This window comes from Taurulus bubalis (assembly GCF_910589615.1).
Source record: "Taurulus bubalis genome assembly, chromosome: 21".
Taxonomy (NCBI): Eukaryota; Metazoa; Chordata; class Actinopteri; order Perciformes; family Cottidae; genus Taurulus; species Taurulus bubalis.
In genome coordinates, this window is record NC_136609.1 from 4,825,143 (window position 1) to 4,849,031 (window position 23,889).

General features: G+C 40.6%; 1 protein-coding gene across 1 annotated transcript in view; it reads right to left on the reverse strand.

Annotated features, from left to right (window-relative positions):
• Positions 1 to 301: 301 nt before the first annotated feature.
• The window catches only part of pudp (pseudouridine 5'-phosphatase), a gene marked incomplete at its 5' end in the record, with an annotated part of 45,004 nt that continues 21,416 nt past the window's right edge, over positions 302 to 23,889 (reverse strand). Inside the window, one exon of the mRNA XM_079236821.1 lies at positions 302 to 1,813. Within this exon, the coding sequence (XP_079092947.1) occupies positions 1,637 to 1,813 (177 nt within the window). The 3' untranslated portion in view covers positions 302 to 1,636. The remainder of the gene's footprint in view (positions 1,814 to 23,889) is intronic.

The following is a 23,889-nucleotide window of genomic DNA, read 5'->3' on the forward strand; positions in this document are numbered from 1 at the left end:
TCATAAACATTTTAATAGCTGTGGATGGCTACAGCTTTCATCTCTACTTTTATTTACCACAAATCCTTTTTGACACGGACTACTACACAGATGGAATAATAACTTCAGGTTATTTTTCTTTCATCTCACCCTTTTCTGTAAAATCCGGGTCTTTGATATTGAGCCAGTGACCACTTCTACACACAGTACACCACTTCTACACACAGTACATCTGACAATACAGACAGTATCAGAAAATAACCCTCAGCCTACTTCAATTTGAAATCAAAGTCAAGATGAAAATGAATTAAAAACAAAAATTGCAGAATTATTATTGTTATGGATTTCTTTATTTGATAATGAAAACATCTGAAAAGATGCTGGTACACCATGTGGATGAAGTCCTTTTAGTATCCAACGCAGCGTTATCTTCAGGCAGCCTGTGATTTTAATCTAAATGAAAAGTCATCCACTCTAACACTACAATCAGTCTGTGGTGAGACACACACACAAACCATGTTTTAGGCCAGGAGAGGGGGAAATGGAACGACACAGTGAAAACCAGAGACTACCCCCTCCTTGAGGATGAAAGGCCAGGAAGCCGTGGAATGGAAGTGCAGTGAAATCCTATTTCAGCAGCCTGAGGGAGCTGCTGTTCCTCCAGCGGGCCTTGGCCTCCTATAAGCCTGCTTGACGAGAGCACGTGAATGCACTAAGTGTTGAGGCCGACATGAGCGGAGATGAAAGGGTGAGGACAGGATTACAATGAGGAGAGTCTTTGGCATTTCAATAAGACCGCTTAAACACATTGTGGAACAGGAAGAGTCTCATAGACAGAGCTGACTCATCAGTGTTTGTTCAGGAGCTTCCTGCTTGGACCAGAAACTGTCTTTTGATTGACATCCAACACAGAATATATATACATACACACATGAGATAGAACTGGTTTCAGAAAGAGTCCCACTCTGAATACATGGATGGACTTTACAACATGGAGAAGATAACAGCATCTGTCAACCACAGACTGGGGGAAAAAAAATGGGATATTAGGAAAAATGGGTTACATACGTAACACCCCATAGACCTGATTTATTTTCATACATCAATGCATGTACAATAGAGAACAGATCACTCCTTAGTTGTACATTGTTTTTCTTTTTGTTTCTTTTTGTTTATTCTGTTTTTCACCCCTTGTTCTATATGTGTAGAACTAATGAGCATCATCAAAAAAGTCAATTGTCTGAATAACATCTGTAAATGTCTGATTGATGCCTCTACTACCAATAAAAAAAGAATGGGGAAAAAAAGAAAAAAGAACTGGTTTCAGAACAATTTTTAATATGTTGGGGAGCAGAAATTAATTGCTTTCCACTTCCCTCGTATCAGGATGGTGGCAGACATGTAGGAGGCAAATATCTAAATGTGTGTAAACACAAATGTTTAGTAATCAAGAATGTGTGACATCTAAAGAAAGCCTTTAAAGGGGGAGACATGACCGAGCTACAAGGGTTCGTCCATTGTCTGTTTTCTGTCAGATGAGAGGTCACAACATGTAATTGACATGTCCACACACATGTATGCAGGGCATCCATCTCGCTCCATCATCATCATCATCATCATCGTTCCCTTTGTATAGCGTGTGCTTTAAGGTTTTGGCTCAGTCGAAGGCCGGCAGGTCAAAAAGCTGCGGCTCAAACTTCTCCATGCTCCCGAGTCGCAGCGTGGTCTCCCGGGTGAAGCTGGGGTCCAGGTTGTCGTCAGGAATCATCACCACCTGCATCCCGGCGGCCAGCGCTGCCTTCACGCCAAGGGGAGAGTCTTCAAACACCAAGCACTGAGCCAGGACAGACGAGAGGGAAACAGTGATGTTATCCTATAAGCCCATTAGGGCTCAAGGCTTTAACCCCTGCAGGAGCCACACAGCTGAGAGCAAAAACAAACACATTGGAAATGGAGCAGCATTTCTATTTTTAATGTGATGAACTTTATATTCCTCAGAGCAGTGCAGCTTTCCTCTGCCAGGTGGAATATCCATTTAATCTGCAATTAGAACAATGATGCTCCCTGTCGGCCAAGACTTTAGCTTTGTTTATGTTCTCAGTCACCGCATTGAAGATCTGATGATCTGACCTGAGCCACACCTGTATACACACACATACATATTTACATATACAGTATGTATATATGTATATACAAAATCCAGGTTAATATGCAATGATGCTCAGTTTTGTTTATACTGTGTCAGAGATGATTTTAAGACATTAACAACTCAGCGCTCCATCTCAAAACTTTTCTCACTGAATTATTATTTGTGTCTATCGCCCAACGGTGATTGTGGAAAGATACAGCTTTCATTTTTGTTTCATTTATTCATTTTAAATTAATAAGGTTCTCGAAAGAAAAAGTCAAGGTAAGCCAATCTATAATGTTGATTACATTTGATAAAGAAACCAGGTAAATGTTTGTCTGTGCTCTGGTTAACTTCTGCATCTGATAAAGAACAGACGTTTCCCTGAGCTTTTCTATGGGAACCTTAGAAAACCGGCTCCCACACAGTGAAAGAGACGGTCCCGTACGGTCTCGGATGATCTGGCATATTGGCATCAATATTGCCCCGCAAGCTAAAATATTAGTTCAGAAGTGCCAAAAATATGTTTTAAGGTCATTTAGAAACTGTGACATTACAGACGTACTTAGAAATGTCCAACTCAATACATACCTTGGTTCTGATTCTATAAAAATGGTATTTGTTTCTTTTGCTTTATTCATAAATAAAGAGAGAAAAAAACATTACATATTGTTTTAAAAAAATGTTTACTCTCCATCATCGACAATTAAAATCTTCACTACATTGTTCTGTGAAATCACTGTGGCTGCTGTGAAAAATAAGGAGTGTTGAACTTTGCTTTTTGTTTTGTAAAGATAAATGAAATGTGTATACCGTAGTTTAACATTCAATACAAATAATGCTAGAAATAAAAATATAAAAGAGAGAATTCGTGCACCCACGTTGTTGCCTTTCATTGTCCCTGCCTGGTATTGACACACAGAGTTCAGTGCATTCCAGTGTTGTAATAACCATCCGTCCTTTTGTCCACTGTATTCTACCTGGAGAGCCGGTGTGTTGTGTGATCTCACAGAAGCGTATTGGTCTCAAAACAAGTTCCACTGCCGGTGACAGCAGTGAAGAGGAGGAAATGTGCTGGATGAAGAGCACTGACGCATCGTGTCCACTCAACGTAAAGCTAGTCCATAATGATTCCAGACACAACAAGAATCATGGTGCAACCAGCAGAGGGAATATTCATCATCAATACTGCCGTCACTCTGAATCCCAGAGTGAGTTAACGACTCCACTCTGCAGCACGACCAAACACACGAGGGCGTCTCACACTCACAACCAGGAAACAACTGGGAGCGTTTGACTCGACACTCAAGCGCCGACTCTCTCGAGCGAACACGGGGAAATAAATCACGTTAAATGCACCTTGTGAAGCCAGGACAGGCGTCACGAGGATTACTCCATTCACAGTTCCAAAAGATATCATTACACCATCATTTGTCTCCAGTTGGGTTTATGAGCCGAAACGTGAAGACAAATAGTGCAGTGAGTAACGCTAATTAGCCTTCGCTCAGTGAGCGGCTAACGCGCGACTCACTGGACTTTTCCCAAGCAGCGAAACACATCAACAAAACATCGTACTACTACAAACTCCTGCTACTGTTGAATTACGGTATTCTATTCTATTGTGTATTTTTAAATATATATATATATATATATATATATATATATTACTTTATTTTAATTTTGTATATATCTTTCATCCCTGTTGCTTCTTTATATATTTTATCTTCAAGTTGCAAGGCGCTACTGATGACAAAAAATGTCCCCTTGGGGATTAATAAAGTATATATTCATTCATTCATTCAATTACTACATTGGACAGTAGTGTGCAGCGGGAAACGGTTAAATGCATTTATTTGAAAATATGCTCCAAAAGCATTGTGGTCTACCTTTTCCCTCTCCTACTGGGCCCATACAATCTAAATATACATCAGTTACTGAAAAAATAAAAGAAAACTGCACAAAATTTCCCTAAAGTTCTCGCAGTTGCACGACTGCATGTGGTTTCCAACCAATGCGGATTAATGTCTGGAATATGGAAAAATACGGGATTATGGTGAGAATTTGTGATTTTCTCCGCAGGGAAGTTACATTCATCCTCTTAGAGACGATTTTCTTTGACTTCTGTGTGAAGCACCTTCTTAAACGAGTCGCTGTGCAGTGAATCCCGGCGGTTACAGTCTCTGGAAAAGGTTGTCGTGTACGAGGCAGAGCCGTGTCACTGCGGCACGCCGAGCCCAAACATGAAGAACACGGCGACTAATTGGCATTTGAAATACTTATCTGTGTACATGTTCGACAAGGACATTCCAACAGCTGCAGTGAATTATTACGGCTGAACCGTCACCAGGAGGTTAATCATTTTTCAGTGTCCAATAATCACACACAGCAGAGTGTGCAGACAGGAAGAGGGAAGGAGCCGAGGCTCGGTACTCTGAGGGTGAGGAGGAATTGTTAACACCAACTATTCAAGACCCTGAGCGGGAGAGAGGACGGAGAGGACCGGCTCTGTTCCACAGTGAAGTGACCGGGCCTCGTGTTCTACGACTGCTTTTAGAGTTGAAAGTGCAACAACTGCAAAATCAATAGACAGACGTTTCTCATTTTCTTTGGCCTCTCTGCTTCTCCGGTTTCTGGGGCTCCAGTCCCAAATCTTTTAGGTTTCTAAAATACCTACTTTATTTCCCTCCAGTCTCTCTGACGGACAAAGGAATGGAGCAAAAGTTCTATTACTGGAGAAATATTGCCATCTCTGTTCGGCCTGACATCGTCATGGGGGTTGTTTGATGCTAGAAGATAAATCTAATATAACTCGGAACGTGTTTCTCTGTTGCCGTATTATTTAATTATATTGAAGAAGACATGCACTTGGTATTCTTGGGAATACTTGATTTGCAATCAGAGCAGCCCGGATTATTAAAGCATTTTGATTCAAATAGCAGGTTTGTCAGATAAAGATTCCCTCTACTCCTGCATAACAAAAATAGCTTTCAAGATTAGAAATGCTGTTGATGCTAAATTATTATCCTAAATATGTTGTGTAAATTTAAAATATAAACAGCCCATTCTTGCCTTGTGAGGTGGCAGGAGAAACATTTGTTGCGTTATGGTTTCAGACAGTTGGATACCAAATAAAGGAGGCTCTACGGGATGATTTTCACTTGGCATCTATCCTGTCAAATGATGTGCATTTTTTCAGGCATTCTATTTTCAGATGGCTTGAAAAAATATTGCATACAGCTTCCATAAATGGGAAACAGTAAACGTAATATGACCTCATCACCATCAGGAGGGCACTTACAGACGTCTGCGTGTCAATTGTAACACTGGGGATGACCACTAGGAGGCATCTGAGGGAGAACGGCCATGAAAAAAACACTTCACTGTATAATTGTTCTGTAGTACAATGCCCTTCACTGCAGGATTTTTGACTGAAAAGTGGAAGTAAAAGAACACGACAACTGACTGACAATAGAGGGCACATGTGGAATAGGAAGGTTGTAAAAAGCTAAATATGTTTTAAAACAGTAGATTTAAAAATGCTTTATTTTTCTATAAAGAAAAATGATTGTGAACAGATTTCCGCCAGGTGTGTCTCCATCTCACCTTCCAAACAAATAAGAGTTGAATCTCACTCAGTTGTCCCTCCCAGCTCCCTGAGAGTCAAGGTAACAAAAACAGGAATTTATACAGATTAGTTCTTGCCTAACTTTAGGGGATCACATTAGGTATGGAATGAATCTGCAGATGCTCCGGTTAAGATCAATCTTTTTCATGAATGTCAGTTTTTGATCAGAACAAAGGAAAATATTTGGCCGTCAGAAGACGAGGTAGGCTTGGTAAGAGGAGGAAGGGGACAGTACTCAATGATGCAAGAAAACTTGTGACTCAGTATAACCACGAGAGGTCCTTGAGCATAGAGTCTTAATGAGCAAACAATATATATATATATATATATAAAATGCAGATGGGTCCAGTCGGATGCCACTAGTGCAGACACACCCATGCACACACTTGTGCATCCCTTCAAGGTGCAATGAAAGAAATGAATGTACAACATGTATCGTTAAAGTAGTATTAATAGGAGTTGCAAGCCAAAGGTCTCATTCAAGAATATGGGCAAATGTAATAATACAACGACGGTAAGTGTGGGACTTTGTTACCGGACCTTAACCTGTGTCAGTCAATGTTCCACACACACTCAGGTTCTGCTCCAGGTCTGTTGTTGTTGTTGGGTCGCTCAGATTCTTTGTGGTGAGAATGTAGAATGTATTATTCACAGAGTCTGAACCAAAGAGAACGTTTCAGACCTGCTCTATATGAAAACTACCCTAAGATAACATCGCAATACAAACTGAAACAATTTAATTGAATCGTTCCTTCCAATAACAACCAACATTTTCCACGAACCTTAACAGAGCTCATTGAGTGGCCTGAAAACAGAAATTCAAATATGAATCATCAAAGCTAATTGGGTTGCTTACAAATTATTTATTTAGTTGCTTCTGTATCGTGAATAACAGAAGTGTATCTGTCAGATGTCACTACATCAATGAGATGCATCAGATAAAGTATGGACAAACTAATATTCACCTTTAGCTGCTGAGAAGCAACGCTCGCTTCAAATAAATATCAGATTGTTTTTTTATTTATATCTTTAATGAAGGCAGCAGTGTGTGACATCATTCTGAAAATGTACAATGTGCAATGTAAGCAGTATACTAAACGTTAGAAAGTGCTGAAAAAATCTTGTAACTTTATCATTTCAGGCCTGACTATTCCTATAATGGGGACTTACGTAGATCAGAAGCTGGATTTAATGGTATTTTGGCTTTTTAATTCATGCTAAAATCACAAATCTATCTGTATAAAGCGTATCCAGACGGAGACGGTGCCTCATGCAGCCTCGGCCCGGTTCTCCTGAGTGACAGCGCGTCGTCTGCTTCCATCGCAGCGCTGCAGGGAGACGAGGGACCGCAGAAATTAATCATTTAAACAGAGTTTGACATCGAGTCAAAGCCCTCATCCGCACACCCCAGAGCTATCCTTTTTAATACCTTACAGGTGCTTTATTCTAGCATTCATATTTCATGACTTTGTCAATCAATTTGTTTGTGATGACTTCAGGTCATTGTTTTATGTTTGTTTTAAGTAAGGATTTAAAAAAAGAGCAGATGCAGGTTAAAGAAAACAATTTTTGCCAAAGCAGCTTTAATTAATAGAACTATGAGTTCATGTTTACCATGGATCCTAATTATTAAAAGTACCACATACCATCATGAAGGGGGCATTAGTATAATATATTCATTATTTGACTATTTGTTTGTAACTGTACCTAATATATTTATCTCAGTGAGCTTTGTCTTCAGGCTGCAACTACCTCAAAATGCCCTAAATTTTTAAATGCATATTAATCTATATTGTTACATTTGCTGTCTGTTTCCTTACTTGTATGTATTGCTTAGCAATACAGTAGAAGTCACACAAGCACACAGTCAATGTGCTCCTCATCCACCTGCCATCCACATTAATTACGTTCTCATATTTAGACCTGCATGACCTTCACCTTCCTCTGAGCTTTTGTATCAATACAGAGCGCGAGAAGCTGCTTTCACCAATCGTAAACCTTTCCATGATGTCATCACAGCAAATATTGTGGCACATTTGAGCAGCACTGAGAGGAAAGATCGGAATCCGAACTAAACTTCCAGCTTCTGAAAAATAAATGGATGACGTTCCGCTGCTTCTCCTCGAACCTAAACGCACACAGCGTCTCTCACTCGCCTCACAAAAGATAAAGCTGCCTGTTGCTAGGCAGCAGCAGACGTTATCTCGCTTCTACCATGGCCACTCGCCAAAGAAAATAAAAAAGGAAGACTGTACATTTATATTTGTATGTGTTTTGAAACCAGAATATAAGGGTTTTTTTCACAAGCCATTCACTCATTTCCCTGGTAACCATGGTTTGATGACACCTGTATTAATTGTTACCATCCCTAAAGGTTCTTATGCAATGCAAACGTTGTTCACTGCTCCAGTAAATAGGACGGACCCGAGACAACGGGAGATATTTCTAGTCCGCTCCGTTAAGGTAATGTTACCAGGGTTCATACACATTCTGACCAATGGATTCCATGACTTTAAACCAAATTTCCATGACCAAACTTCTGGTGAAATCTGGGTGTAAACATGAAAAAGTGAGAAAATGTAGTATTTAAACTACCAATGAGAATACAAAGCATACAGTAAACCTTAAAAGACACAAATGAATGAGACAATAGTTTGATTAAAAGAATAAACATTTGTATAGATGCCTGTATGCAAAGCTACCAACTCTCACGGTTTCGGCGTGTGACACACGCTTTTGCATGTTTTCCCACACACTCACGCCACACAACCAATTTCTCACGGCAAAAAAAAATTTCTGATATTGGGCCGAAGCGCGTTCGTTCCTTTTCAAACTCCCCGACGATAGATGGCGATAAGGAGCGCATCTGTAAACCTATTCGCTGCATAGACATCCTATTTACCCCAAAGTAGGGGCGGACTGGCCATAGGGGACACCGGGGAAATCCCCGGTAGGCCGACGCCATTGGGCCGGCCCACCTCCGTCATCAAGCGGCCCTGCCTCTGAGATCGCCGGCCACGACTATATTCTATGGCTCAGAGAAAACGTTAAATTTACTGAAATACATGATGTTGATGATCACTGACTGACATTTATAGTAGTCCTCGCGTCCCTACACATCCAGCATGCAACACTACTGATCGCGATCTATATTCACATTCATGGTTTGGATGTTGCTTGCAGGTTTTCAGAATATTATGCCATTAATTTAATCCAGAACACCGGCACTCCAGCAGAGTTGAAACGTACATTTAAGTTTCATTTCCGCGGTAACGTTATCACGTAGGCTCTTGACATGTGTCAAGAGGCTCAGACGGACAGACCGATGTATCCGGTCATTCTTCAAAATAAAAACATATTTTTAAAACATATTTTTCGATTATTATTATTTTTTTCATTCTTTCTGTGTGGCCTGGTACTAAGGGGATCTTGCGTCACTCGCTCGCAGACGAAGCCGCTTTTGAGTGTGATTCGACAGCATGGCACCAACACGTAAACCTTTAAAAGGAGTATACTGATATTGTTTGTATTACCATGTGACTGCACCTGGGCCGGCAGAGTTAGTTTAGGTTCTGTTACTTAACTTATTGTTTTGTTATGCACCTTCAACATCCCCCCCCCCCCACACACACACACACACAGCATGCAACACTACTGATACCACTGATGTTCACACCCCATCATATATTCTGTTCTACAATACAGTTCATACTAATTCTACCCTCTGATTCCAGTTTCTTTATTGTGTGGTCTTTCTCTGCTGATGTTTATTCCTTAAGGCTCTGTAGTTATACGTATCATCTGATACTAGCCCAGAGTTAAGCATATTCATCTAGCAAACTATACCTACTTTGGAGTGTTACAATAGCCAGTATCATTTTATTTCATGTGTCCATCCAGGCAAATTGGTGGAGCTAAATGCACCAACGTGTGTGGCTGCGTGCGCGACAAAATTTTGGTCACCCCCGACAAAATCTCACTCCAAGGTTTTTGAAAAGTTGGCAGCTCCGCTGTATGTATGCCTGCTTATATTTTGAGCGTCTTTCTTTTAAAAGCATATTAATTATTTTAAACTCAGCCAAAAATGAACACATGAATAGAACACATTTCCATGACTTTTACAACACTTTGGAGATTTAATTTTTTCCCCAAGGACTTTTCCAGGCCTGGAAATAACCATTTTAAATTTCCATGACTTTTCCTGGTTTTTCCGTAAGAACCCTGTGTTATGCTCACAAGATTTAAAGTCAATGCCTGACAAATAGTAAATATGTATCGACAGCATGTTTAACAACACTAGCTAGCTATCCAGCCATCAGTCTCAAATCAGTAGTGATGTGTCTTTTCGTGTCGAGTAATCCAGGTAGATTTTGGTGAAGCGCGTATCGAGGCTTGTGTCGATGACGTATGTGGTGACGTTCGAAGCCTCGCGAGCCGGCCGTACCACGTGACTGATTCAGAAAATGGTTTGTGGGTTTGCCGTGCGATTTGAAATATAAGAGGCAGCGAAACTCAATGTATTTCCCCCCTTCCTCTCTGTACCCAGCTTCATCTGTGCCTGTGAAAGGGTGTTTTATAAAGAAGTGAAATTGTCTCAAAAAGCCCAGCACTGTGGAAAAGTTCTTATTTTTATAAAAATGAATAAAACAGACACATCAACATGGACTAGCAGAGCTGAGGCTCGAACCACTGATCCTCTGACTAGAAGACAGATATGCTAACCACTGACCCACAGTCACATCACAACCCACTCTCTAATTTGTTTCCATTTTCACTTTTGACCCCGCCATTATATCATAAAGACAGACACAATATTAATAAGTTAACAATTGATATATTGTCGTCACAAACATCATTCATTTAATGTTTCACACACCAAAGCCATGGCGTCGTTATGATCACGGCCTGTTTTACATGTATTGTCCACTTGGTGGCGCAGTAGAGCAAATGAAGCCCCATGAAGCTTCGGCCCATGAGTGAACCAATTGGATGGAAAGCGTCAATGCTTCAGGAAGCTTCATCTCGCCATCACTACAAATTAGTATCAATATTTTCACGAACAAATGAGAAGTCGTGTGTGCGGCCGGTCGCAGCCTGAAGTAGCAAGTTGATGTGAGACTTCTGTCTTGAGTGTTACGCCACCTTGTGGTGTTTAGAGGATGAGGCACTGAAGGACTTGCGTTACACTCATGGTTATAAATACGTTTCATTTAATGTAGCCGACCCCTTTACACTGTATACACACATGTGAGGCCTTGACATGGTGTAAAATGTGGTTTACGTAAACCTTTAAAATGTCTTTAAAATAAACCCTCACCATGCAGAAGAGGCAAATACAAACGGAATCCATGAAAAACGATTTCCACACTTCCTGTTTTTCCACAATGTAATACATGAGGAAATCAAAGTCTGTATTTCATTCATCTTGACACACCAAAGCCATGGTGTTATATTCATCCAATAATAATAAATAGTAATAAACAATATTACATCTGTTTAATTGCATACTACGCTTTTATATCTATTTAGCATGAATACATTGCTCTTTCACCTGGATTTGAAATGCCTCTTAGTTTCCCTTTTGTTTACTAAATAGTGAATTCAATATGGAGTGAAAACACAGCTTTAATTTAGGTTGAAAAGAGCACTTCAGTGTGAATCGAGGAAACAGCCGTACAATGAGTGGAAAGCTGAAAAGAAGCCACAGAAAACCAAATCTCAGAGAAAGCCACTCAGACCTTTGTTCGCCTCAACTCTAGAACTCAGGTAGAACAAAGACGCCTCCATGAGTCTCTTTCAACCCTAATTGACTTCTATGATGTCACTAAGCTTCAAACTGGAGGATGTTGAACAATGATGGCGGAAACAGAGTGCGCACAATAGAGCCCTTACTAATTCCCTTGATTGGGAGCAATTCAAACGGGTAATTACCCAATAAGATTCTGAAATGACCCTTTAATCTGCTTCCAATGTGCTTGAAATGGATGAAAACATACACAGATGTGTGGTAGCTCAGTGGATTGATGCTTGAGTGGATTACAGACAGTAATTAGATAGTTAGCTGGTTCAAACCAGTCAGTGGCTCAAAAGAGTGTCAAGTGCAGCACACCACTTTGCAGTTATTCAGTCTGTTCCACTGTATTTGATTCCTAATGTACTTATTGAGAAAAAGTTGATTTTCTCTAATTATATGATGTTTCCGGTGTGAACTTCCCTTACACAAAGGTCAGTCAAGAGATCTGCTATATCTGGATGTTCCGGACTGATGACAAAACACATCATTGTTGTTCTCAAGGCTTAACAACACATCTATGGGATGAAGTGAGGAAGGTTCATGATCAGTGCAAGCTTCTGTGATTGTGTGTTTTATGTATTTAAGAGGTCACTCTCTGCTCGTTCGGAGAGCAGTCTGCTCCTTCTTTGCCAAGAATAAATGTCCTGATTGAATGATTTTACAAACCGGTGTTGAGTAAGATTTTTCTAACAGTTCTATAATCTTGTTTCATCTTTTTATTTTCCCACGGTATCATTTGGCTGCGTGTCGTATCCCCATTTCTACCAGCAGCATTCATCCTTGTTGTAATGTGATGTCACATCGGTTAACCAGTCTCGATCAACAGCTGTGCTAGCAACGCTTAAATGTACCTTAGTTAGTTTTAAGTAGGGATGGGAATCGTTTGGGTTTTTTCCGATACCGGTGCGAAACCGATATTTTTAAAAACGATACCGGTGCCTAAACCGATACTTTTTTAATGCCATGGCAATTTTTTTTCTTCAAATTGAACAATATATTAACTGTTTAAAGTATACTAGAAATATAAATAAATACATACAAAATGTACTTGACTTCAAACTACAGCTTCAAACCTTTCAACTTCAAACTATAAACAATATATATTTCAAAAGAACAGACACAAGCATCAGGTTGCCTGATTTGGACTGGTGCAACAGAACTCAGACACTGTTGGATTCTACAAACTGCTGCTTTACTGGACTACACGTCACCATTAATATCAACTGGAGAGATTTGTTCCAGCAAGCCGAGGATGGACGTTGAAAAGCTCGTGCTCGTGTCTCCAGCGATCTCTGTGTGCGCGCACTGTGTGTGTGTGAGCGCTGGAAGCCCCGCCCCCTCGAGCCCCGCTCTGCATGCAGGCAGACAGAGAGCAGAGCAGCGAGTGCGCTCTGATCCGCGCTATTTTAATAATCGTTTTTAACGTACGGGTACCGCGCTACCTTTTTAGTATCTATATACCGTGCAACTTCACAGAGTAGTGTAAAAAAAAAAGTATTTAAATCGGCTCAGGCACCGGAAGGAAGCACCGAAATCTGCGTTGCTTTTCGGTCCGGTAGGTACCGGACGTGTTGGAACCAGTGCCATATTGGCACCGGTTCTCGGTACCCAACCCTAGTTTTAAATCATAAAGGATAAAAATATTCATATTTTAGGAGCTGTAATCAGACAATAATCCTTTAACTCAACCTTTGACTCAAATCCATTAATTGATTATCAAATAGATAATCAATTGACAACTAATTAATTAAGAGTAGCAGCTCTTGATCATTCAAAAGGGTTTGTCTAATACCAGTTGAGTGCACCTATTTAATAACCTGTGTGTGGAGAGAGGTGGAAAAAAAGGTGAGGCGGATTATAATCAGAACTGTGAATATCAAGCATCACATCTGAATTGTATTTAGATATGAGAGACTTGAAGTGTAAATGGGATCAACTGTAAAAACATATCTAGCCCATTTGGTAGACAGATATATCCAACGGTTACGGTCATAAACTGAGTACAGTTAAGTGAACACATTCTACCTCAAGTGATGGCAGAAGGACACCGCTGCTGACGATGGCTCAAATCCATTTCCCCACGGTGGCTCACACAGAGAGGTGCTCTGCTTGTTAAACCGCCACACGGAGCAACAAGGCCTCATGAAAGTGTAACAAGGTAAATCCCCTGAAACTCACTTTACCAGCCTTTTAGGAGGGAAAAAAAGAGTTTAACCAGCTTTTCATGGCAACATAAATAAACTGAATTCAGAGCACAGGTACACTCACTGATGTCAACGGGAAGAAATGAGGGAAAAACCTTTTGCTGTCGACTGAAGGTCGAACATTAGAGCTGAGGGTTTAGAGTTTTTAATGTTTATTTCACAAACAAAAGTCACACCCTTGCTTTGTCTAAAGCTGGATTATTTATAAAACACATCCAGACCAAAATAAATGGGGCAACCTGCATGTTAAGGCGACACAGTAATCCCAAAAAGAAAACTTAAATACAGTGAGAACCGTTTCTAGTGATCATGTCTGTTCAGGTCAAATTGATCAGCAACAAGCGGAAGATTAATAGAAATAATTTCTTTGTGTGTTTTCTTTTCCTATTAAATTACCATCTAATTGTCTTAACAAGTAGGATGGGAGGCAGAGCATGCAGTTATTGAGCTCCTCTTCTGTCGAACCAGCTTCTACTTTCAGTCCGGGGAGGCAGACAGTCACTTCATTTAAGAGTAGATTTAAGACTTTCCTCTTTGATAGCTTATAGTTAGGGCTGTTTCAGGCTCATAGTTAGGGCTGGTTCAGGTTTATAGTTAGGGATGGTTCAGGTTTGCCCTGGTCCAGCCCCTAGATATGCTGCTATAGGCCTAGACTGCTGAGGCACATCTTAGGATACACTGAGCTCCTCTCTCCTGAATAATGCAGTCATATGCATTGAATGTGTTGCAACTCAGTTATGTTGTTCATTCTGTACACATGACATATTGCACTCCTGTGTACAATAGATGAGTTTTTCCTGAACCGATGTGAGATCCCGGGACAGAGGATGTTGTATGTGTACAGATTTTGTAATTTGTGATTTTGGGCGATACAACATACATTTAATTGAATCTAATTTACATTTGAATGTTTATAATATGAGTACAACAGCTTAGCTATCAGGCTAACAAACAATTATTCTGCTCTGATGATTTTAGGCCACCGCCCCTTTACAGGGGCTCTTTACTCGCCCAGCTGGTGAGCCATGGTGGCGCTGCCCCAGTGTGGGGTCGATTGTCAAAGTTTCCCTTTGGGGGCATCAGGTAGCCAGACATTCTAAATCCACTTGACAATGGCGGCTTCTACCACAAATGCTTTCCTTGTGCGCTATTCGTTCATTCAGAGAACATTACTTGCTTTTTCTCGCCAGGATTTCAATGAGCACGCAGCACCAGCGTCATGTAGCCAGCAGGAGAGCAGACGGGTTACCCTCAGGCAAAGTATCATGGGAGTAAAGTAAACTAGAAAATTTCACAAGAAATTTTGAAAGTGTGGCTACTACTGCCGTAAGACGTCGCAATATATATACACATTACCGGTAGTGAGATGTGTTATTGAGGTACATTTTTTATATATATATATATATATATATATATATATATATATATATATATATATATATATATATATATATATATATACACACACACACACACACACACACATATATACACATATATATACACACATTAGTATTGCTCGGGCTTAATAATAATAATACCTAGAAATTGCATTTCCTGCTGAAAATGCGTTGGAATGCAAAAAGCTGAAGCTTAAAGCTTAAATATTTGAAAATATAGCTGAATATAGCTGACAATAGCTGAATACAGCTGAAAATAGCTGAATATAGCTGAATACAGCTGAATTTAGCTGAAAATAGCTGAATATAGCTTAAAATAGCTGAAAAGATAAACTACCTGCTGAAAAGTGTTGAAGCCCAAAAGCGTTGAACTGAACTGCTGAACATTCTTAATGTTTAAATGGAAAAGTTGGAAGCAAAACTGCAACATCTAAATAATCCAAGAGATAAATTAAAAGTAGTAGTTGTAGTAGCAGAAATAACAGTAGCATGAGTGAAAGCAGTAGTTGTAGTGGCAGAAGTAGTAGTTATAGTCGTAGTAGTAGTAGTATAAATAACAGTAGTAGAAGTAGTAGTTGTAGTAGTATTTGAAATTACAGTAGTAGTAGTAGTTGAAATAACGGTAGTATGAGTAGTAGTAGTTGAGTAGTAGTAGTTGAAATAACAGTAGTATGAGTAGAAGTAGTAGTAGTTGAAGTAACAGTAGAAGTAGTAGTTGAAATAACGGTAGTATGAGTAGAAGTAGTTGTTGAAATAACAGTAGTATGAGTAGAACTAGTAGTTGAAGTAACAGTAGTAGTAGTAGAAGTAGTAGTTAAAATAACAGTAGTATGAGTAGAAGTAGTAAATAGTCCAAATATTAGCAGCAGTAGTCAAAGTATTAGTCTGCGCATTAAGTATTTAATACAAAAATCCTCATGAGCTTTATGTTATGATACAGTTAATTCATGGGGCTTTTATTTTGAAAGGGAAGACAGACAGACAGGAGGCTTTACAATGCCTTTGACTGAATATCTGCATGAATATCTCCAAGTCACACACTCCAATGTGTGTGCAGATTGTGTACAAAAGCATCTGGTAAACCCCAAATTTCGAGGCAAAAACATGCTCAAATCACCATTATAGTACATTCAACAGAGAGGAGAGGAGGAGACAATCGCACTGATATCCTTGATATTTTTCTGGAGTTTAAATAGACGTGGGAGCAACAGCTTCACTGAGGTTCACTCTCACACACACACACACACACACACACACACACACACACACACACACACACACACACACGACAGTGCGCGTGACCGTATTACCACGTGCACGCACGCGGCCGTTCACACGCACGCGCACGCACGCACATACACACGTGGACATAGACACACAGTCAGTGAGCATAGCAAACTTCATGCTAGTGACAGGGCTTTCAAGTGTCACGCATTGAGCGTGACTGTCACGCATTTCGGTCTTAAGTCACGCAATCCCGCCACACATCGTATTTCTCACGCTGAAAAAAAACTCTAGGCTATTTAATGTGCCGCAGCGCACAGACATGACCTGGTCGCGCTGCCCTCACCATGGAGGAATCAAGCACGTCTCCCCCGAATCCCCTGGAGTTCTGCCGCGAGGTGCCACTCATCAGCCAATCAAAAAAAAGAAATGGGCTACACGAATAGCCAATCAGAAAAACGTATCTGTTGTATCTGGGTGAAATGTAATCCAGCAACCAATGAAAATAAAGCTAATAATAATATGGGGAGGAGGGGAGCTGGTCTGTGGGCATACGGCATTGGCGAGGGCGCGGCGGCAGGGAAGATATGTCACTCTCACCCGTCTTAAAAACTTGAGAGCCCTGTAGTGATCAAATTCACTTCCTCTCTCCACCAACAGCCTTCACTTGGTTTCTCTGTGTGTGTGTGTCCCCACAATGACGTTAAAACAAGAATGAGTGTTAAGCGGTGATTAGTTCAAACTGAAAACACCTGTGACATGATTGAGAGACTGAGTTGTATGATCCCCATAGGTTTCAGTGCATTTTTCAGTGCATGGAAGAAGGAGGAGGCCACCTCTCACATATCGTCTGATTTCAACACGTCTGAATCTGTTGGATTCAAATCGACCCAAGTTTACAAAGTAAGACAAGATTTCCTACGTTTTGATGTATAAATTATGCCCAAAGACTTAGTATTGTGGAGGAGATGGCAAAAAGCAAAAAAAAAAAATCTAACTAATCCTCCAGGGGAACTACACTCAAGCTGTGACATCACGCACTCTAAGCGGCGCAATACACACCCATGTTAAAGGCAGAAATGGTGGGAAAAAAAGCATGAAATGAAAACGCTGACAGATAAAAAATTATAGAAGATATAAAAATTCTGAAATTATAGAATAATAGCTGAAGGTTGTGTGAACATTTTAAAAGTTTAAATGGTGTCTTTAGCTGAACGTATGCAGAACCTGTAAGCGTTTGAAGTTCAAGAGGATTTGAAGATTTTCCCCATCCGCTTCCATTCATAAAAAGCTTAATAATTCAAAAAGTTTAATAGTTAAAAATATGAAGAGTCATAGCAGGAGTGTCCTTAAGTAGCTGAATATTTTAATATTTGAATGGTTTCTGTAGCTGTATATATGAAGGAGGAGATAAGGTGCAAAATACGTACGGAAGAAATAGAATAATAAGTTGATTAAAGAAGACAATAACAATAGTTGGACTGCTGAAGCATTCCAACTAATTAAGCCCGCAGGAGAACATGAAGTGCGCTTTGCTGCAGGGTTCTATGACCCCTGCAGCTGAAGCCACACTTAATTAGCCTTCCGTAAAATGTTTTTCCATACATTGTCATCTATGAAAAGAGCCAAAATGAACACTGTAAGTGACTGACTACTTCATTACTAGGAACGCATTATTTAAGCTGGACAGAATCATTTCGATACAAATGCTAAGTGTTGTAATCAAATAGTCGACTGACAGAAAATATTAGATGCCCACTTATTTGTTAAGCTTTATTGCCATTGCCTGTCCACCAGGTGCCCTCAGACTCATCCTGCTCACCCCTCATTTTACCATTGAGCCTGTCAGTACATCTACCAGTTGCCAGATCGTTTTCACTTCCATTGAAGTTTACCAATAGGCCCACAGAAAGAAAGGAACAACATTAGGTGCTGAATCACCCTCAACACCCCCACTTAACTTCAGTTGAGCCTTTAAATACCACTCTTTAATAAAGTCCTTCTCTTTAATAAAGTACTTATTTGCTGGGGTGGAAGGAATACAAAGCCTTGTTAGAAATAAAAGGAGGAAGGGACACAGCAGCTGTTTCACACTCTTTCTGCAGAGAGGTGTACCGTCTGTCAGTGTCACCCAACAAAGTTTCAGATGAAGCTTTCTCTGTTGGTTTCCAGCAGTGCATGCTGGTCTTCCGACTTCCACCGGCCCCTCTGGCTGGAACTGTGAAGAAACACCCCTCCCCTCTTCTAAAGGTGCCAGGGAAGATTTACAACCCGTCCTCGGGCCACCACCCAAACACATGCAAGATTCATCAGAGCCAGGATTCACAGTGTCCCCGAGTCAGCACTGCTGAACGGGACAAGACAGAGGGGATTGGGGGCTGTGGTGAGGCCAGAGCTGTAAACTGTGCCTCACAGTGGCATGCATGTGGACAAAACTTGTGAAAAATATGGGCGCCTCTACAATGAGCGTTGTCCTGCTACATAGAGCTGAGCTGTATGGCCCAAAATCCATATCACGGTATTTTGTAAGATTCTGACGGTTTTTCAGAGTAAACACATTCGTTCATTGACGCCAAAAAAGACTGACGGCCAACTGGACAGCTGTTAGAGTGGTGAGAGCTGTTTGTACGTTGGTACATATAGGGTGTTAGAAAGCTAAACATGGAGGGACTCAGGACCCAGGGGAATGTAGGTGAAAAAAAACAGGAAGAGACAGACCGGAGTTACGACAGAGTTGTTGTGATAGTGGGCAAGCTTTACCCAGCATGCAGTTTGGCGGTGTACTATTATAAATGTACAATTATAAGTGTTAGAAATTGTTTGTGTCACAAACTGTTGTCGTGGTGTTCTACAGGTTATTAATTGGTTATTAAGTAGGTTATTAATTGTTGTTATAAAGTTCTAACCATGACTCGTAAGTAGCTCCGACCGCTGCACCCTCAGCGATGAAAAATAAATGTTGCTGCCTGCCGAAGAGTGACAAAAGGTATGATGGTATATGAAAAATTCATACCGTATGGAAATTTGAAACTAGTATACCGCACAGCCCTACTGCTATATATCAGAAAAACCCTTTCTTCAGACATGGGATGTCACCCTGTGGGGTCAGATGTAATGTTTGATGTAAAGAGATGAGCCAGCATTCTAATGAAAGTGGACAATCACAGCTATATAGCTATAGCTGCACCTACAGTGGCTTGCAAAAGTATTCATACCCCTTGAACGTTTCCACATTTTGTCACATTACACACGACAAACATAAATATATTTTATTGGAATTTTATTTGAAAGACCAACACAAAGTGTCACACACTTGTGAACAAAGAAAATTATACATGATTTTACATTTTTTTCACAAATAAAAAACTGAAAAGTGCAGCGTGCAAAATTATTCAGCCCCCTTTTCTCCGAGTGCAACCAATTGCCTTCAGAAGTTGCCTGATGACTGCTGAATGATTGAATGTTGACCGAATGACTAAATAGAGTCCACCTGTGTGTAATCTAATCTCAGTACAAATAAAGCTGTTCTGTGACGGCCTCAGAGGCTTGTTAAGAGAATATCGGGGAGCAAACAGGACCATGAAGTCCAAGGAACACACCAGACAGGTCAGAGATAAAGTTGTGGAGAAGTTAGGCTATAAAAAGATTTCCCAAGCATTGAACATGTCACGGAGCACTGTTCAATCCATTATCCGGAAATGGAAAGAGTATGGCACAACTGCAAACCTACCAAGACACGGTCGTCCACCTAAACTTACGGGCCGAACAAGGAGAGCACTGACAAAAGATGCAGCCAAGAGGCCCATGGTGACTCTGGACGAACTGCAGAGATCCACAGCTCAGGTGGGGGAATCTGTCCACAGGACAACTATTGGGCGTGCACTCCACAAATCTGGCCTTTATGGAAGAGTGGCAAGAAGAAAGCCATTGTTAAAAGAAAACCATAAGAAGTCCCGTTTGCAGTTTGCCAGAAACCATGTGGGAGACACAGCAAACATGTGGAAGAAGGTGCTCTAATCAGATGAGACCAAAATTGAACTTTTTGGCCTAAATGCAAAACGTTATGTGTGGCGGAAACCTAGTGCCGTGTTCACACCGGACTGGGCGCAAATTATCGCGCCGTGACAGTTTACTCGCATGAGTGAAACGAGAGTGTTCACACCAGCCGCCTTAAACGCGTCTATCTCGCCGCCCCGTGGAAAAAAAACGTCTATTCGCGGGGCGGCGCGTCTGGATTGACTTTACATGTAATCTGGTTGCGCCGCAAATTCGCAACGCGTCCGGTATGAACACGGCATTATACAGCACATCACCCTGAACACACCATCCCCACTGTCAAACATGGTGGTGGTAGCATGATGCTCTCGGTGTGGTTCTCTTCAGCAAGGACAGGGAAGTTGGTCAGAGTTGATGGGAAGATGGATGGAGCCAAATACAGGGCAATCTTGGAAGAAAACCTGTTGGAGTCTGCAAAAGACTTGAGACTGGGGTGTCTAGCAGGACAACGACCCTAAACATAAAGCCAGGGCTACAATGGAATGGTTTAAAACAAAACATATTCATGTGTTAGAATGGCCCAGTCAAAGTCCAGACCTAAATCCCATCGAGAATCTGTGGCAAAAATCTCCGTCTCTAGATGTGCACAGCTGGTAGAGACATACCCTAAAAGACTTGCAGCTGTAATTGCAGCAAAAGGCAGTTCCACAATGTATTGACTCAGGGGGGCTGAATCATTTTGCACACTGCACTTTTGCAAGGAAATATCCATGTATGGAAATATCACATAATTCCACTGAAAAGCTTTCAAAAGCATTCCTGAAAATATGAAATGCTAATTACTCGTTTGGCATTCTTTTAATGGTGACAATTTGAAAAGATGTCAAATACAGGCTAACAAATAGGGCTCAGAAGAGAATGCCAGTACCTATATGACACTATAACAACGTATTTTACCGTTGTTAGTTTTTTTTTTTAGCATATCAGTTTCACCAACAGGCCTCATCTATACGTTGGTAAAACCTTTTTGACTCAATTCATCGTCACAGAAAAGTCCAATTTCACAGTCGGTAAAAAAAGAAAAAGAAATACTTTATATAAAGTAGAAGGACAAGCAGCTCTTCCCACACAGAAAAAGCTCTTAAGATTTATAAACATATTACTTTATAATACAAGGGCATCGCTCTGCGCAGAGGGAGCAACGAGTAGAAAGATGTCAAATCTAAATGAATGTAAAAATCAATCCATCTCCACTTAAGAACTTTTTTTTTTCAGTGTAGGTTTGAATTCCTTGTGTCAAGAATTAAACAAAGAACGATCTAGAATAGAAGCATTTCCAATAAATTGTATCATCAAAAGACTGATCTTCCCTGGTTGACATGTGGCTTTTCCAATTAAGAGACTTTGCAGCATGTGACACAAAGGTGAAGGCAATGTGTCAACTTCATGTCTGACAGTGTCTGCCTAACAACCTTCACATGGCGATGGAACAAATCTGTCAGGGTGGGAATGTTCACCAGAGAAACCATTTAATAGGTATTTGCTGCACAGAAAACATCATTGATGTCTCATTGTCTGCAAATACAAAGTCATGCTCAGTGGCAGTTTGACACGGATACAAATGATGCTCAGGGAAAAAACGAAGAGAAAGACACTGTTTGCTGTGAATTGGATTATTTGGTTGCAAATGTTGGCTATTGGCAGCGATTGGTCTGTCATCCCATTCTGTAGTTCCATATCTGGAGCCTGTCTTCAAGTCTGTTCACCAGTTTTCAGTGGACTTTGGAGTAGCAGCTTGCAGATAACATTTGGGGAAAGTATTGAATATTTCGGTGCAGAATTGAATTCATAAAGTCACTGATTTTAGTATGCCGCACAACAGTGACCTCAACGACCCAGATTTCCTCCTAACTAATTTTCAATGTTAGACAAATGGACTGTACTTGTGACAGCTGGTCAGGACAATGCCTCCAGGTGGAGGGAGGGACAGAGTCTGGGCCGGCTGCTTTAAGGGGGTTCTGACTTTTAAACAGACTGTTATTGTTTAATTCATCCATTCATACACTGATGGCAGAAGCTACCATGCAACGTGCCACCTGCTCATCAGGAGCATCTAACATGCATACACCGTAGGAACGGCTATGGGAGCAATTTGCCATTAAATGCCTTGCCCAAGGACACATCCACATGAGCTAGCGGAGCCAGGGATCGAACCGCCGATCCTCTGATTGAAGGACGACCCTACTCTAACACAGACCAGATTCGCCTAACTGAACAGTGAACACTACTCTAATTGGTTACACATGATAGATGAAGTATTTGTATTTTATTTTTGTAACCAAGATATATTGATGTGATTATGGTGCATTGGCTCTGGCAACTTCCACCATCTATTACCCAAAGGATTTTAAATCCTGTTCAACCAGTTCCCAAATGACAACCGCATACCTGTTGTAGGCGTAGATCGTTTTAAAATATGGACAAAGTCTCCATGATATGCAATATATTGCAAGATTTTTTTTTTACATTGCTTTATTATTTTTGTACGTACGCAAATAGTTTTTCTTAAGCAGTAATACAAGACGTTCTAAATTATTTATAATACATTCGCAGCAAAACAATTAGTTAAATGACTAGCTTTAATTAATGAACCTATTCTTATTATCAATCTCTGAATGGCATTGCCAACAGTGGATAAGCATGGGCGGCTGCTTGCCAAACATTTCTGCAGATTGATGTTCTGCTTGTTGGTCACATGTTGTGGTAAACTGGGTGTTACCTCCCTTACTTGTGAGGGTTTTATTGGATTTGTGATAACGAAAGTTCTCAGCATCTAAATGTAGCCACACTTTGGATCTTAAACTCAACTCCGCCCCTCGTACAAAGACAAAGAGACGGAGAGAGGAGGTTTGAGACGCTGCTGAGATCACACTCTCTAACTTCTAAAGTACCAATGGCAGAACTGTTGACTCCCGACCGCATTAATACTCCGTGTTTTCACACAGTTAGAACCTGTTCCTTTTTAAAACCAGGTTTTAGGGGGCATCCCTCCTGGATGAGAATAACACTGTTGTATGTACCAGGCTGTAAAGTTTTTATTTCTGCAGTAGAATTGAGCATTTTAACATAGGAGTCTATGACTCTCATTTGGAGCCAGCCTCAAGTGATCCTTTGTGTAACTGCAGGTTTAAGCACTTCCACATTGGCTTCATTTTTCAGCACCGGAGGTCGGCGTTTGGTTTTAGGTTAACAATACATTCATGCGTTAATATGTTGTCTTTATTTTTTCCTGAAGACACCGTAGTAGAAACATCACTCTGTTTGCACTACTGAAAGCTTCAAAGAGTTTCCTGTCCTCGAGCTGAGAAGCAACCGATTCAGCTGCTGAAACCCTTTTCAACATAATGTATGTGTTGTCTAGCAACAGTTCTCAAATACATTGAGACATTTGTGTAATCTACATAAATAAAAAAGGTATATAACATGCCTCAAAAGGCGCTTCCCAGAATACCGGCCGGTATGACGAATGAATGAATGAT